Source organism: Ursus arctos, unplaced genomic scaffold, assembly GCF_023065955.2.
Source record: "Ursus arctos isolate Adak ecotype North America unplaced genomic scaffold, UrsArc2.0 scaffold_16, whole genome shotgun sequence".
In the NCBI taxonomy this organism is placed as follows: domain Eukaryota; kingdom Metazoa; phylum Chordata; class Mammalia; order Carnivora; family Ursidae; genus Ursus; species Ursus arctos.
In genome coordinates, this window is record NW_026622830.1 from 43458418 (window position 1) to 43469969 (window position 11552).

General features: G+C 54.8%; 1 protein-coding gene across 1 annotated transcript; it reads left to right on the top strand.

Moving 5' to 3' along the window:
- Positions 1 to 7656: 7656 nt before the first annotated feature.
- Positions 7657 to 9237, top strand: INSM1 (INSM transcriptional repressor 1). The gene has a single exon (XM_026502838.4). The coding sequence runs from the start codon at positions 7689 to 7691 to the stop codon at positions 9222 to 9224; it is 1536 nt and encodes a 511-aa protein (XP_026358623.1). The 5' UTR covers positions 7657 to 7688; the 3' UTR covers positions 9225 to 9237.
- Positions 9238 to 11552: the final 2315 nt, after the last annotated feature.

An 11552-nucleotide genomic window follows, 5' to 3' on the forward strand; every position in this document is an offset into this window, starting at 1 on the left:
CCATTTCAGCAACAAAATGGGACGCACTGTGTAAGACTTGTTTTTACGTTGGGTCTGACAGATTTCCGGAAATGCCCTGCCACCAATTTTGTTAGTTCTTCCCGTTTACCCAGTAATACTCCTGGGTGATGAAAAAGAAAACCACGTGCCTAGTATGGAAAATCGGTGAAACAGATGATGAGATATTAGCCCTGTAATCCAACATCATATGTGAGCTTTGAAAATAAGGCAGCTCCTATCACAATTTCTGTATTTTAACGTTGTAGGTTATGAGAACAAAAACTCTAAGATCACACAGGCTCACAGGTTTTAGATGAGAAAATAGTAGTGGGAAATCAGTGTAGTTCATTTCCTTTGACCCTTCGCACTGTTGCTTTGCACCGGGGCCTCTGGTACGAGTCACTTGTAACGTGGCTCAGAAACCCTCTTTCTTATAAATAAAGCAAATTTTGTGCCCACTAGAAAACATAGGGGTGGAGGAACAACAATAGTTTTTATTTGGGTCTCTTTTAATAGATAGCCTGACACAATTCACGACTGAATTTTTGATCAACAGGGCTTAAAATTGTTTTTCATGGATGCAATTGCAGTTTTTCAAGTTTTATGTATTTATATTAACATTCAGCCAAAGTTGGCACAATTACAAGGGTCACACAGCTATTAGGAGGGAAAATCAGGGACACCTGCATGGCTCAGTCGGTTGGGCGTTTGCCTTTGGCTCAGGTCATGATCCCGAGGTCCTGGGATCGAGTCCCGCATCGGGCTCCATGCTGGGTGAGGAGCCTGCTTCTCCCTCTGTCTGCCGCACCCCCTGCTTGTGCTCTCTCTCTCAAATAAATAAAAAATCTTTAAAAAAAACTTTAAAAAAAAAGGAGGGAAAATCATAGTTGGTGATACAGAATTATACACCCACTATCAAACTGATACTTCTCAAAAGGAAAATTTAGATTCCAATTTTTCTGAGGCAAGCAAAAGCAAGAACTAAAGTCTGCTAATTCCTTCACACAGATGTTTCACACATGCATGGGTCGTTTAGAGGGAGGCCCAGCTTCGGCCACGTGCTACAAACAGTCTAACTTGAATGGAGAAAAGTCCCTACCGGTTGGCTCTTCAAACTGCAAACCAACACACAGGGAACCATATCTCAGGGGCTGGTGAATAAGGCAGCTTGAGGATCTATTCCCCCACCCTTAGCCCCCTTCCCCTGAGAGGTCCTGGGTCAAATTCATCAGTAAATGCAGCAAGTTTCTGTGACAGGACCTGGGACCCTTGGGTGAGATTAACTGAACCACCTCAGAGGATCAACAGGATTTCTGCAACCAAGTATTACCATCAAAAGCCTTCTAGTTACATAAATGTGACCCCACATGACAATGCCGACCTTAAAATTGAATCATGCATTCATACGACAGCAAGTTTTTCTTTGCTGCTTTTTAAAAAGTAGGCTTGGATTTGAAAAATGTGCAGAATGGGTTTTAGTCTACAAAATGTCTGGTGAGGTCATTCTCACCATCGTCCCGTATTCACGAAGTGAGTCATTTCCCAAGTCTGGGCAGGAACTTTAGCATCTCTGTTGCACGTCAGCATTTTACCACCCAAGGACAACTTTTCTAAAAGTAAGAGAAGAACCCAAGGGTCATTGATTTGGCCTTGACATTGGCCGTGTTCAGGGCTTCGAGAGAATAAAGATATTTACTCCTCACTGATGATAAAGCCTGGCCAAAGAAAGGGCTTCAGAGAGAACAATATTTGGACTTCTCTGTGCGTGCACAGGCATCGATTCTGTAGAGACAGATGAATGCGTGAAGTCCCTGCATATTTCAGCACAGAGTTGGGGGCATCTCGGGCTCCAAGGCTGATCTTGGAATTCTATAGTTTTGAACAAAGCACAGTGACAAGAAAACACCAAAGTTAATTTCCCCCAAGTTTTATTCCCCCCAAATCACATGCACCTGCCATGCTTCACAGAGGCCTCTGATGCTGGTATGTGGGTTTGTGATAGAGTACACCCACCCCTTTCCAAAAATGGCTCCTTGTACCCAAATATCACAGGAAGGCCAAAGAAAAATAAAAGATGAGCTGACAGAGGAAAGGGAGCGCTGCATGGAGGAGAAAATGTAAAGCCAGCCAGTCAATATTTATCCTTAGAAGAAAAGTGTGTGTGTGTGTGTGTGTGTGTGTGTGTGTGTGTGAGAGAGAGAGAGAGAGAGAGAGAGAGAGAGGAAGGGAGGGAGAGAGCTCACCCCGCACCCGGTGAGGGAGTGCTAGCCAAGAAGAAGGGAGAGGGGCTCGAAAGTGGCCGCTTGTGAGGAGCTGTTGATTGTTTTCTGGTTGAGAGAAGAGGTGATGATAAGGCTGGGATGCGGCGAGCCCGAGCGCCGGGACGGGCAGCGAGCCGGCAGCTGTATGCTAATGCTCACAGAAACCAAGCCTCCGCATTCCCCATTAAAGCCGGCGGCCAGGAGGCCACACATCACTGAACAAATAGGCTCTCTCTAGACAAATAAAATAACACACGTTGGCCTGCGGGGAGGGGGGAGAGCCAGAGGGGGAGAAGAGTGGGGGGAGAGGGAGGGAGGGGGGAAAGGGGAAGGGAAAAGAGATGGGGAGAGGAGAGCTGGGGAGGATAGGGACTGATGTGCGGCTGGGAGGGGAGAGGAGAGAGAGCAAGAGAGAAAGGGGTTGGGGGGGGGAGAGCCGCAGGGAGAGAACCGGAGAGAAAAAAAGGTGAGAGTCTAAGGGAGAGAGAGTTGAGGGTGGTGAGGGTGGTGAGACAGAGAGTGGGAAGTGGGAAACCTGGGGTGGGGCAGCGAGTGTCACGAAGTGAGAGACAGGAGGGAGGGGTGGGGAAAGAGGCTAGGGGAGTAGGAGAAGGAGGAAAGGGGGACAGGAGGGATGGGAGTGGGACAGAAGAGGGAGGCAAGAGATAGGAGTCGCAGGGAGCTAAAGGGGGTAGGAGAGGAATACTGGACGCGGGGAAACAACACTTACACCCAAACCCCAAAGCAGCCACAAGAAAGGGGGCACTGAGGCCAAGGCGAAGTGTGCGCCCCTTCTGGCCCGAAGGGGACTGGCCACCTCTTGGTCCCCCCTGGGGCGGGCGACGAAGAGGAGGATCGGAGTCGTGGCCTTTCCGGTCAGTTTTTGCTGAGGGTGTTGTCGCTTCCTTTTCTGAGACTGCGGCGCGCGGGGAGTGGGGCCGCCGCTTCACAGGTGCAAGCAGTTCCCTCGTGCACCCCACGTTTAATGTCATCCTGGTCCGTTCAGTGCCATTCCAGCTCTAACTGTCATAATTCTCTGCTTTGGGCTTTTCCACATTTTCTGGCTTCGCCTTTGCCAGCCAAAGCCAACACCACCCTTCCCGTCCCGGGGTCCCGGAGCCTCTGGTCCCCCGCCCCTCCCAGGGTCCCACCCGAGGCAAAAACAAACAGCCCCGAGGGCACTTCACAGAGCGTGCAGTGGCCCCGACGGCACACTCGGGAGGATAAAAGAAGCGGCCAGCTACCCCGTCGGCCCCCGGCCGAATAATGGGTGCGCAGCAGATTGCCGGGGGCACTCGAAACTCGAGGGGAGGGAAATACTTGAGCGCGGTCCCTCCCCGCGCCCTGCGGAAGGCGCAGCCTCGCGGATTCTCCCTTGTTCGCTCTCTTTCATGCACTCTCCTTTTGTGTGGAATTATTTAAACGAGAGATCCATGGCAGCTTTATGCTAATGTGCCGAACAAAGGCAACGGCCCGCGGGCGGGGGCCCGGAAGGTTCCTGGAGGCCCGACCGGGCCGGGCGGGGTGGCGGGCGGGCGGGCTGCGCGTGTCTCTCGCGTGCCCCTGGGACTGACACAACAACCCCTCATTCCTGCAAACACAAAGCCTCTCCCAGGCTCGGGCCCCGCGCTCGCCCCGTTCACTGGGGCGCGGGCCCCTCCAGGACCTGACGGCTGGTTCGGCGGCGGTAACGAGCGGTTCAGGCCGGGTCGCGGCTGGTGGGCACGGAGGGCCTGGGGTGGGGCTTCTGTGAGTCCCGGAGAAGGGTCCACAGCAGAGTGGGGATAGGGATGTTGGCGGGGAGCGCTGTCAACCCCCTCTCGCCCCTCCGAGTGTCTCTAAACTCGCAGCGCGGTAGGATTGCGGACCCTCCCGTCTCCGCCTCTCAGGAGCTCAGTGGCCGCCTGGACAACTCGACACCCCACCGGACAATTCCTAGGCCGAAATCCCCCGCTTTGGCGCCTATTTCCAAGCTTCGCGCTTTCGAGAAGCTCCCCGGAGCTAGACTCTTGAGCTGGGGTTCACAGTGAACCCCCGCGCGCTCCCCGACGGCTACTTGGGAAACCAGTATCCCCCCCCCCCCAAAAAAAAATTAAAGAGCCTGGCCCTGCGGCCGTCAAAGGAAGAACCCGCAGCGGGGTCTGCAGGGACGAGAAGCAATGAGGCTGCCGAATGTTTCCAAAGCGCTGGCCCGGACCGACTCCACAGAAAGGGGAGGAGTCTCCTGAGGCCTGGGAAGGACACTTCGGGGACCTGCCTTGCATCCCTCTGTTCGCCGACTCCAGTGAACCTCCTCTGGAGGGAGGCAAAGCTGTGCTCAGTGTTTCCGCGACCCAACTCCACGCGGCGCCCACTCGGAATCGCAGTGCGTAAAGGCCGGCCGCCGAGGCGCAGCGTGGTGGCTCTTTGCCCTTCTCAGTAGAAGACAAATGTTTCGACCCGAAGCCCCCATAGGGACGGGGGACTGCAGGCGCGCAGATTCTGAGAAATGAGATCACTCAGAAGACAACGGAAACTTATAACCAGGTCCAAGGCTGTACATACTTGGAGGTTGCTGGTGTTTGCGTGCGCCCTCAGCCTAATTCTTCCCCAGTGCTGAGACATGAAATTAGTTTCAAATACTAGCATCTTTCAAGTTTCCATTTATTTCGACCGTACTCGTCTGAAAGCAGATTTCACTTTCCCTGGCAAGACTAAAAACCACAAACTAAGCAAAAGATCCATTGAATCTCAGTATCTCAATAGTGTTCAATAGATTCTCTAGGCTTAATTCAGAACCCGTTTGAATTCGCTGCATTCAGGAAGGATTTCGCTTTGGTTTGGTTTTTTTGCCCCCACCCCCCGCCCTCTTTACAATTATGCGTGTTGTTATTTTTAAAGGATTCACAAGGTGACTAACTCGCTGTTATCTGTTGAATGAAAGCAGTGTTACACATGCAAGACCAAATACCCTGCAGTCAGTTGGGGACGGCGTGTGGAGCCCCCGCCCTATTATTCCACAATCCAGATGGGACTCGTGATTAGAAAATAAAATTGGCCAAAGCTGTCCCGGAATCCCTCTCCTACTTCTAATTTCATCAGCAGTATTAATCAGCGCTCAAAAGAGCAAGGAAGTAACATCAGTTACTTTTAGATTGAAACATATTTATAAATTTTAGATAAACTCATTTTAGAATTTCTAACTTTTCGAGGATTAGCATTCACCGCAGTTAGCATTTTTAAAACGAGGGTGAGAGCTTTCAAAATGTATTCCATTATATGTATTCTTCTCTTTTTAGTCTGAGTTTAAAAAAGATCACAAACATAAAATCATCAAATATCTTTCCTTTTGGTTAACCCTTTGATTACGCCTAACAATTGCCCCATTACAACTTATTGCTCACGTGGATTCTTAAAAAAAAAATTAAAAATCTGCTTAATTTCCTCGCCAGGGTATTTTCAGAGGGAAAATCCAAAAATAATTAAATACCTTCAGTGGCATTAAGCATAAGCAAAACTCAGCATAATCTATATAGGTGCACAGAGCTTTCCAGAAAAAAAATGTCCGTTTCCTTCTCTCTCAATAAAGTGGGTGACATTTTCCTCACAACATAATGACATTTTCTGCGGCTTTGCTATTTGTTCCCTAGTGGTGGGTGATCAGGCCCACTACGAACTCTTGGGGTTCTGCCCCGGTCCCCCAAAGATTCTGCCTTTTGTGTTTCCTTGGGGCTGGGCTGGAAAGAGGATGAAGGCAAAGGGCCCGATCTGGGTCCAAACGGGGCTGCCCGGGTGGTGGGTAGGGGGTTGTGAGTGTGCGGATCCTCGCTGTTGTCTTTTCCTGGTGGCAAGGGGGGAGGCAGCTTGTCCTCTCCGAGGCCGCAGCCTGCCTCTGAGGACAGATTGCCCCACCTCCCCCCGGCCGGCAGCACGCGTCTCTTTTGCGTCCAGATTGGCCGCGACCGGCGCTCAATAGCGGGAGGTTAATTTCCTTCACAAAGGTGAAGGGGGCACGGCTCCGGGGGGGCCCCCCCGCGCCCAGACAGGCGGCCCCTTTATTCCGCTGCGCCTTGATTGGAGCCCTTGATTTAGCATCTGATGTCAGCCGGCAGACAAAATGCCCGCTCCGAATGAAAATGCATGAAGCGGCGCAAGGAGAGCGGAAACCAACTTCAGTGGGGCGCACGCGGCCGACCGCGCGTTTCGGCCTTTGGCCAACTCCTTCCGAATCAACCCAGCCCCGCGCCTCGCGGAGGCTCAGAGTGGCCTGGGCTGGGCTCCTCTAAGGATGCCAATCCTTGAGCTTCGGAGAACTTAAAAAAAAAAAAAAAAAAAAAAAAGTTCAGAAATTCAAGTTCCTTTTGGAACCCAGCCTAACTTGCCCCCCTCCCCCGCCGCGCCCCGCCCCAGGGCTGCGCCTGCTGGCGATTAAAGAAGTGCGGTGCCAACTGTTTCTAAAACTAGAGATAAAACCCAGACGCACGCGGGCGCACGAAGGCCGTGGACGCAAACATCGCCCCCGGCAGCAGCCAGAAGGCCAGATCCTCTACCCAAGTTTGGAACCCCAGGGTCCCATTTTCGCTGGAGTCCTGGGTCCCGTGGCCCACCAGGCCGACACTCTCGGTCGCCTGGGCTTTGCCGCTATTTTCGATTTTTGATAATTTCCCAAGCACCAGGCGGAGTCCCTGCGCCTCCCCGACCCCTCTCCCGCCCCAGCAGCCCCACTCAGATCTCCCCCGCGCCTGCTGCTGCCCACCGCCGCCCCTACCCAATCAGCGCACACAACTTCCCCCTCCGCTCCGGCTCGCGGATTGAACCCTCCTGACATATTTGGGGCCATTCTTCTCCTTTGTTGCTATTTTGCTCGCGACCCGCGGGTAATCCCCGCGCGGGAGGGGGGCGTGCATTGTCGTGCTGATGGACGGGCCCATTTGGCGGCTCCGCGCCCCCCGGAGGAGAGACACAAAGCCCAGGCACGTGCGCCTCCCCATAGAGGAGCAGCAGACCGTGAAGGGAGGCGGGGCCGGGCGTGTGCCTGGGCCGGGCGGGGCGGCGGCGCCGGGCGGGGCGGCAGCGGGGCGCGCGCGGGGGCCCGCGCCCTCAGGTACATCTGCCGCACCTACCGGGCGACCCCCGAGTCCCGGCCCCCTTTTTGCCGCCCCGTCGCCCTCCCACCCGACCAGGCGGAGGAGCTGCGGGCGCGCTGATTGGCTCCGGGGGAAGCGGGAGGCGAGAACAATGGCCCCCTCCCCCAGTTAAAAGGGAGCGGCTCCCGGGCCCGGGGACAGGGACGCGCGTGCAGGGCGCAGAGCCGGGCCGAGCCGCCGCCGGCGCCACGCGAGTCCCGCAGCCGCCGCGCCCGGGCCATGGGCCGGGGGCACTAAGGGCCGCCAGGGCCGAGCGCGGAGGTGGGACAGAGCCAGTGCCTTGCCCTCGCGCCGCGCCAACATGCCCCGCGGCTTCCTGGTGAAGCGCAGCAAGAAGTCCACGCCCGTGTCCTACCGGGTCCGCGGCGGCGAGGACGGCGACCGCGCGCTGCTGCTCTCGCCTGGCTGCGGGGGCGCCCGAGCCTCGCCCCCGGCGCAGAGCCCGGGGCCGGGACCTCTGCTGCCGCCCGCCGAGCGCGCCCATGCGGCGCTCGCTGCCGCGCTCGCCTGCGCGCCGGGCCCGCCGCCGCCCCCGCCGGGCCCGCGGGCCGCGCACTTCGGCAACCCTGAGGCCGCGCACCCGGCGCCGCTCTACAGCCCCACGCGGCCCGTGAGCCGCGAGCACGAGAAGCACAAGTACTTCGAGCGCAGCTTCAACCTCGGGTCGCCGGTCTCGGCCGAGTCCTTCCCCACGCCCGCCGCTCTGCTCGGAGGCGGTGGCGGCGGCGGCGGCGCGAACGGCACGGGCGGCGGCGGCACCTGCGGCGGCGACCCTCTGCTCTTCGCGCCCGCCGAGCTCAAGATGGGCACGGCGTTCTCCGCGGGCGCCGAGGCGGCCCGGGGCCCAGGGCCCGGGCCCCCGATGCCCCCCGCCGCCTCCCTGCGGCCCCCGGGCAAGCGGCCCGCGCCCCCCTCCGCCGCCGCCGCCGAGCCGCCAGCCAAGGTAGCCAAGGCCCCGGGCGCCAAGAAGCCCAAAGCCATCCGCAAGCTGCACTTCGAGGACGAGGTGACCACGTCGCCTGTGCTGGGGCTCAAGATCAAGGAGGGCCCGGTGGAAGCGCCGCGGGGCCGGGCGGGGGGCGCGGCGCGGCCGCTGGGCGAGTTCATCTGTCAGCTCTGCAAGGAGGAGTACGCCGACCCGTTCGCGCTGGCGCAGCACAAGTGCTCGCGCATTGTGCGCGTGGAGTACCGCTGCCCCGAGTGCGCCAAGGTCTTCAGCTGCCCAGCCAACCTGGCCTCGCACCGCCGCTGGCACAAACCGCGGCCTGCGCCCGCCGCCGCCCGCGTGTCGGAGCCTGACACCGCTGCCAGGGCTGAGGCGCGGGAGGCGACAGGCGGCGGCAGCGACCGCGACACCCCGAGCCCCGGCGGCGTGTCCGAGTCGGGCTCCGAGGACGGGCTCTACGAGTGCCACCACTGCGCCAAGAAGTTCCGCCGCCAGGCCTATCTGCGCAAGCACCTGCTGGCGCACCACCAAGCGCTGCAGGCCAAGGGCGGGCCGCCCGCACCTCCGGCTGAGGACCTACTGGCCTTGTACCCTGGGCCCGACGAGAAGGCGCCCCAGGAGGCGGCCGGCGACGGCGAGGCGGCCGGCGTGCTGGGCCTGAGCGCGTCCGCCGAGTGCCACCTGTGCCCGGTGTGCGGGGAGACATTCCCCAGCAAGGGCGCCCAGGAGCGCCACCTGCGCCTGCTGCACGCCGCCCAGGTGTTCCCCTGCAAGTACTGCCCGGCCACCTTCTACAGCTCGCCTGGTCTCACGCGGCACATCAACAAGTGCCACCCGTCAGAGAACAGACAGGTGATCCTCCTGCAGGTGCCCGTGCGTCCGGCCTGCTAGAGTGCGCCCTCCACCCCGCCCCCCCCCGGAACTGTGCCTTCTCTTGGAGACCCACGAGGAGAGCGCGCCCTGCGCGCCCTGAACCCGCGTCCGCGCCCGGGGCGCCCACCCCCGGTGAAAGTGTTGTCTCCGCTTCTCTCGGTGTGGCGTGACGGTAACCCCGATCCTCTCGTTGTGACTCCTTTTGCCCCCCCCCCCTTTTGCGTTGTGTCCCCTTTCCCTCTTTGGCGCAACAAGAGCCAATCTCTTTCTGTACAAGAGAGAAAAGCTGTACGCGTTTGTCTCGTGGTTGGAAGCTTCCCCTTGGAGCGGAGAGCTGTTTTTCTTGCTAGTATTCGCTGTGTTCATGGTCTAGAAATGCGGTTTGCTCTCGCCTACCAATCTCTGCTCTCTATGTATGTAGCGTACGGGTTGTTTTGGGTGAATCTTGAGGAATAAATGCCTTTATATTTCACAGGCTGTAAATTGAACTTCCCACACGATTAGCTTTATTATGGCTTGTGAACTGCTGGAGTCTGGCTTTACCTTTTTGTATGTGAACAAATCAAATTGCTTAAAAAAGAGTTTTCTTTAGTATAGCCACAAATGCCTTGAACTGTTGTCTGTTTGGGATTGTTTTTGGGGGGAGGGAAGGGAATTTTCAGAAAATGCTGTAGAAACTGCCTCAATACTTCACGTAAGACTCTTTGGTTTGATCATCTTTGTTGAGGTAGGACTATATGAGTTCTCTCTAAATGTATATTTTGATTTATGAGTAATTGTTATTTATTCTTTATTTATTTATATTAATTATGAAGATTATGATATTATTTGATCGCAGATCTTTTTTTTTGTACGCTTCCCCCCCTTGCCACTCTTGACATTTCACTGTGCATTTTAGAAGAGAGCCTTTTTCTAAAGGGATCTGTTAAAAGTTTTAACTTTTATACCTATCTGAGCGAATTACAGACAACCTACCATTTTATTCTGCTTGGAGGGCCCCTGAAGCCCTCGTACAACCGACAGCTCTTACTTTTAAATGCAATCTCTTTTCTACATACATTATTTTCTTAATTGTTAGCTATTTATAGAAAGCTTCAATAGAACTGTTTCAACTGTATAACTATTTACTATTCAAATAAAAATATTTTCAAAGTCAAAGTAAGATGGATTTTTTTTTGCATCATGCGGCTTCCATAAGGATTTAAAATGATTTCTTAAATGTCTGGTTTTTATTAAAGAAAAAAAAAATCCCACCACCCTCACTAGGATCATGAATTTTAGAGCCAAGCCTGAACCTCTGGGGTCTGCTCTTCTGGCACTTCAAGGATGTCTCCTCAAAAACAGCCAGCTGGAGCTGAAGGCATGTCAGGGACCCTCAGACAGGCAGAAATGCACTGGAAGGTGGGGTTAGATGAAAGCCATGGAGATTTTTTCAGGGAAATCTACATAAATGCCCACAAGAATCCTTTTGAATAGGGGATGTAGAAACACTGCTTTAACTTAGCAGGTCCTTCATTTCCCGACAATTTGGGGCTCGGTATAACAGTAATTCCTCACATAAATAAGGTGGGAAGTTTGGGGTCCTTAAGTATCAATGAGAAAAAAGTAGAAATGATTTCATGGTCAGATTTCCAAAGTAAGGGAAACAAACCAGATCACACGTGGATACAACAGAAGTTAACTGGGTTTGGGGTAAGGGCTCAAAAACAATTTTTCAATCAGGTGAGCAATCTGCTTTTGGGGGGGGAAATGGAACACCATCTGTTTGGGGTATTAAATTTAATAACAGGTCATTACAGTGTTTTCCGTTATGTGTCACTCAGCTCTTTGAAGAACAATTCTGACACTCCCCAGTTAATATTTCAAGTTGTTTTCCTCTCTTTGAAACACTCCATTATGGAGCTAAGCTCAACATCGCAAGTGTGCATTTCCTTTTGTGGTGTGTTTTGCTACTTTTTTCCTGAAGCTACTTCCCCCCCACCCCGAAATCGAAGGTTTGTCCACCAAAGTGATTTCAGAAATCTGCCCAGGAAAGGGCTGCCTGTCTGAAGGGTGTAGACTGGCTGAGGGTGGGAAGGGCAGTCCGTGAGAAACTTGGAAGGAAGAATTGGGAGAGGTCATTTCCCAGACTCCGAGCCTGAAGTGTGGTGCAGGAGAGGGTTTAGTAAAAGACTCGGTTGTCAGGAACACTGGATATTCTTCCCCGAGAGGGCCTGGCCACAGACTCAGAATGACAATGCAGAAGCCACTACAGGTGAGTTGGTTCCGGTCAGAGTACGTGGTGCCCTTGATTGCTGATGACTATGTGTATTAGCAGTTGGGAAAAATACTGGAGGATGAAATCTC

Bases quoted from the DNA above. Each gene is read 5' to 3' on its own strand.
- INSM1 (XM_026502838.4), top strand. From the start codon at position 7,689: ATGCCCCGCGGCTTCCTGGTGAAGCGCAGCAAGAAGTCCACGCCCGTG.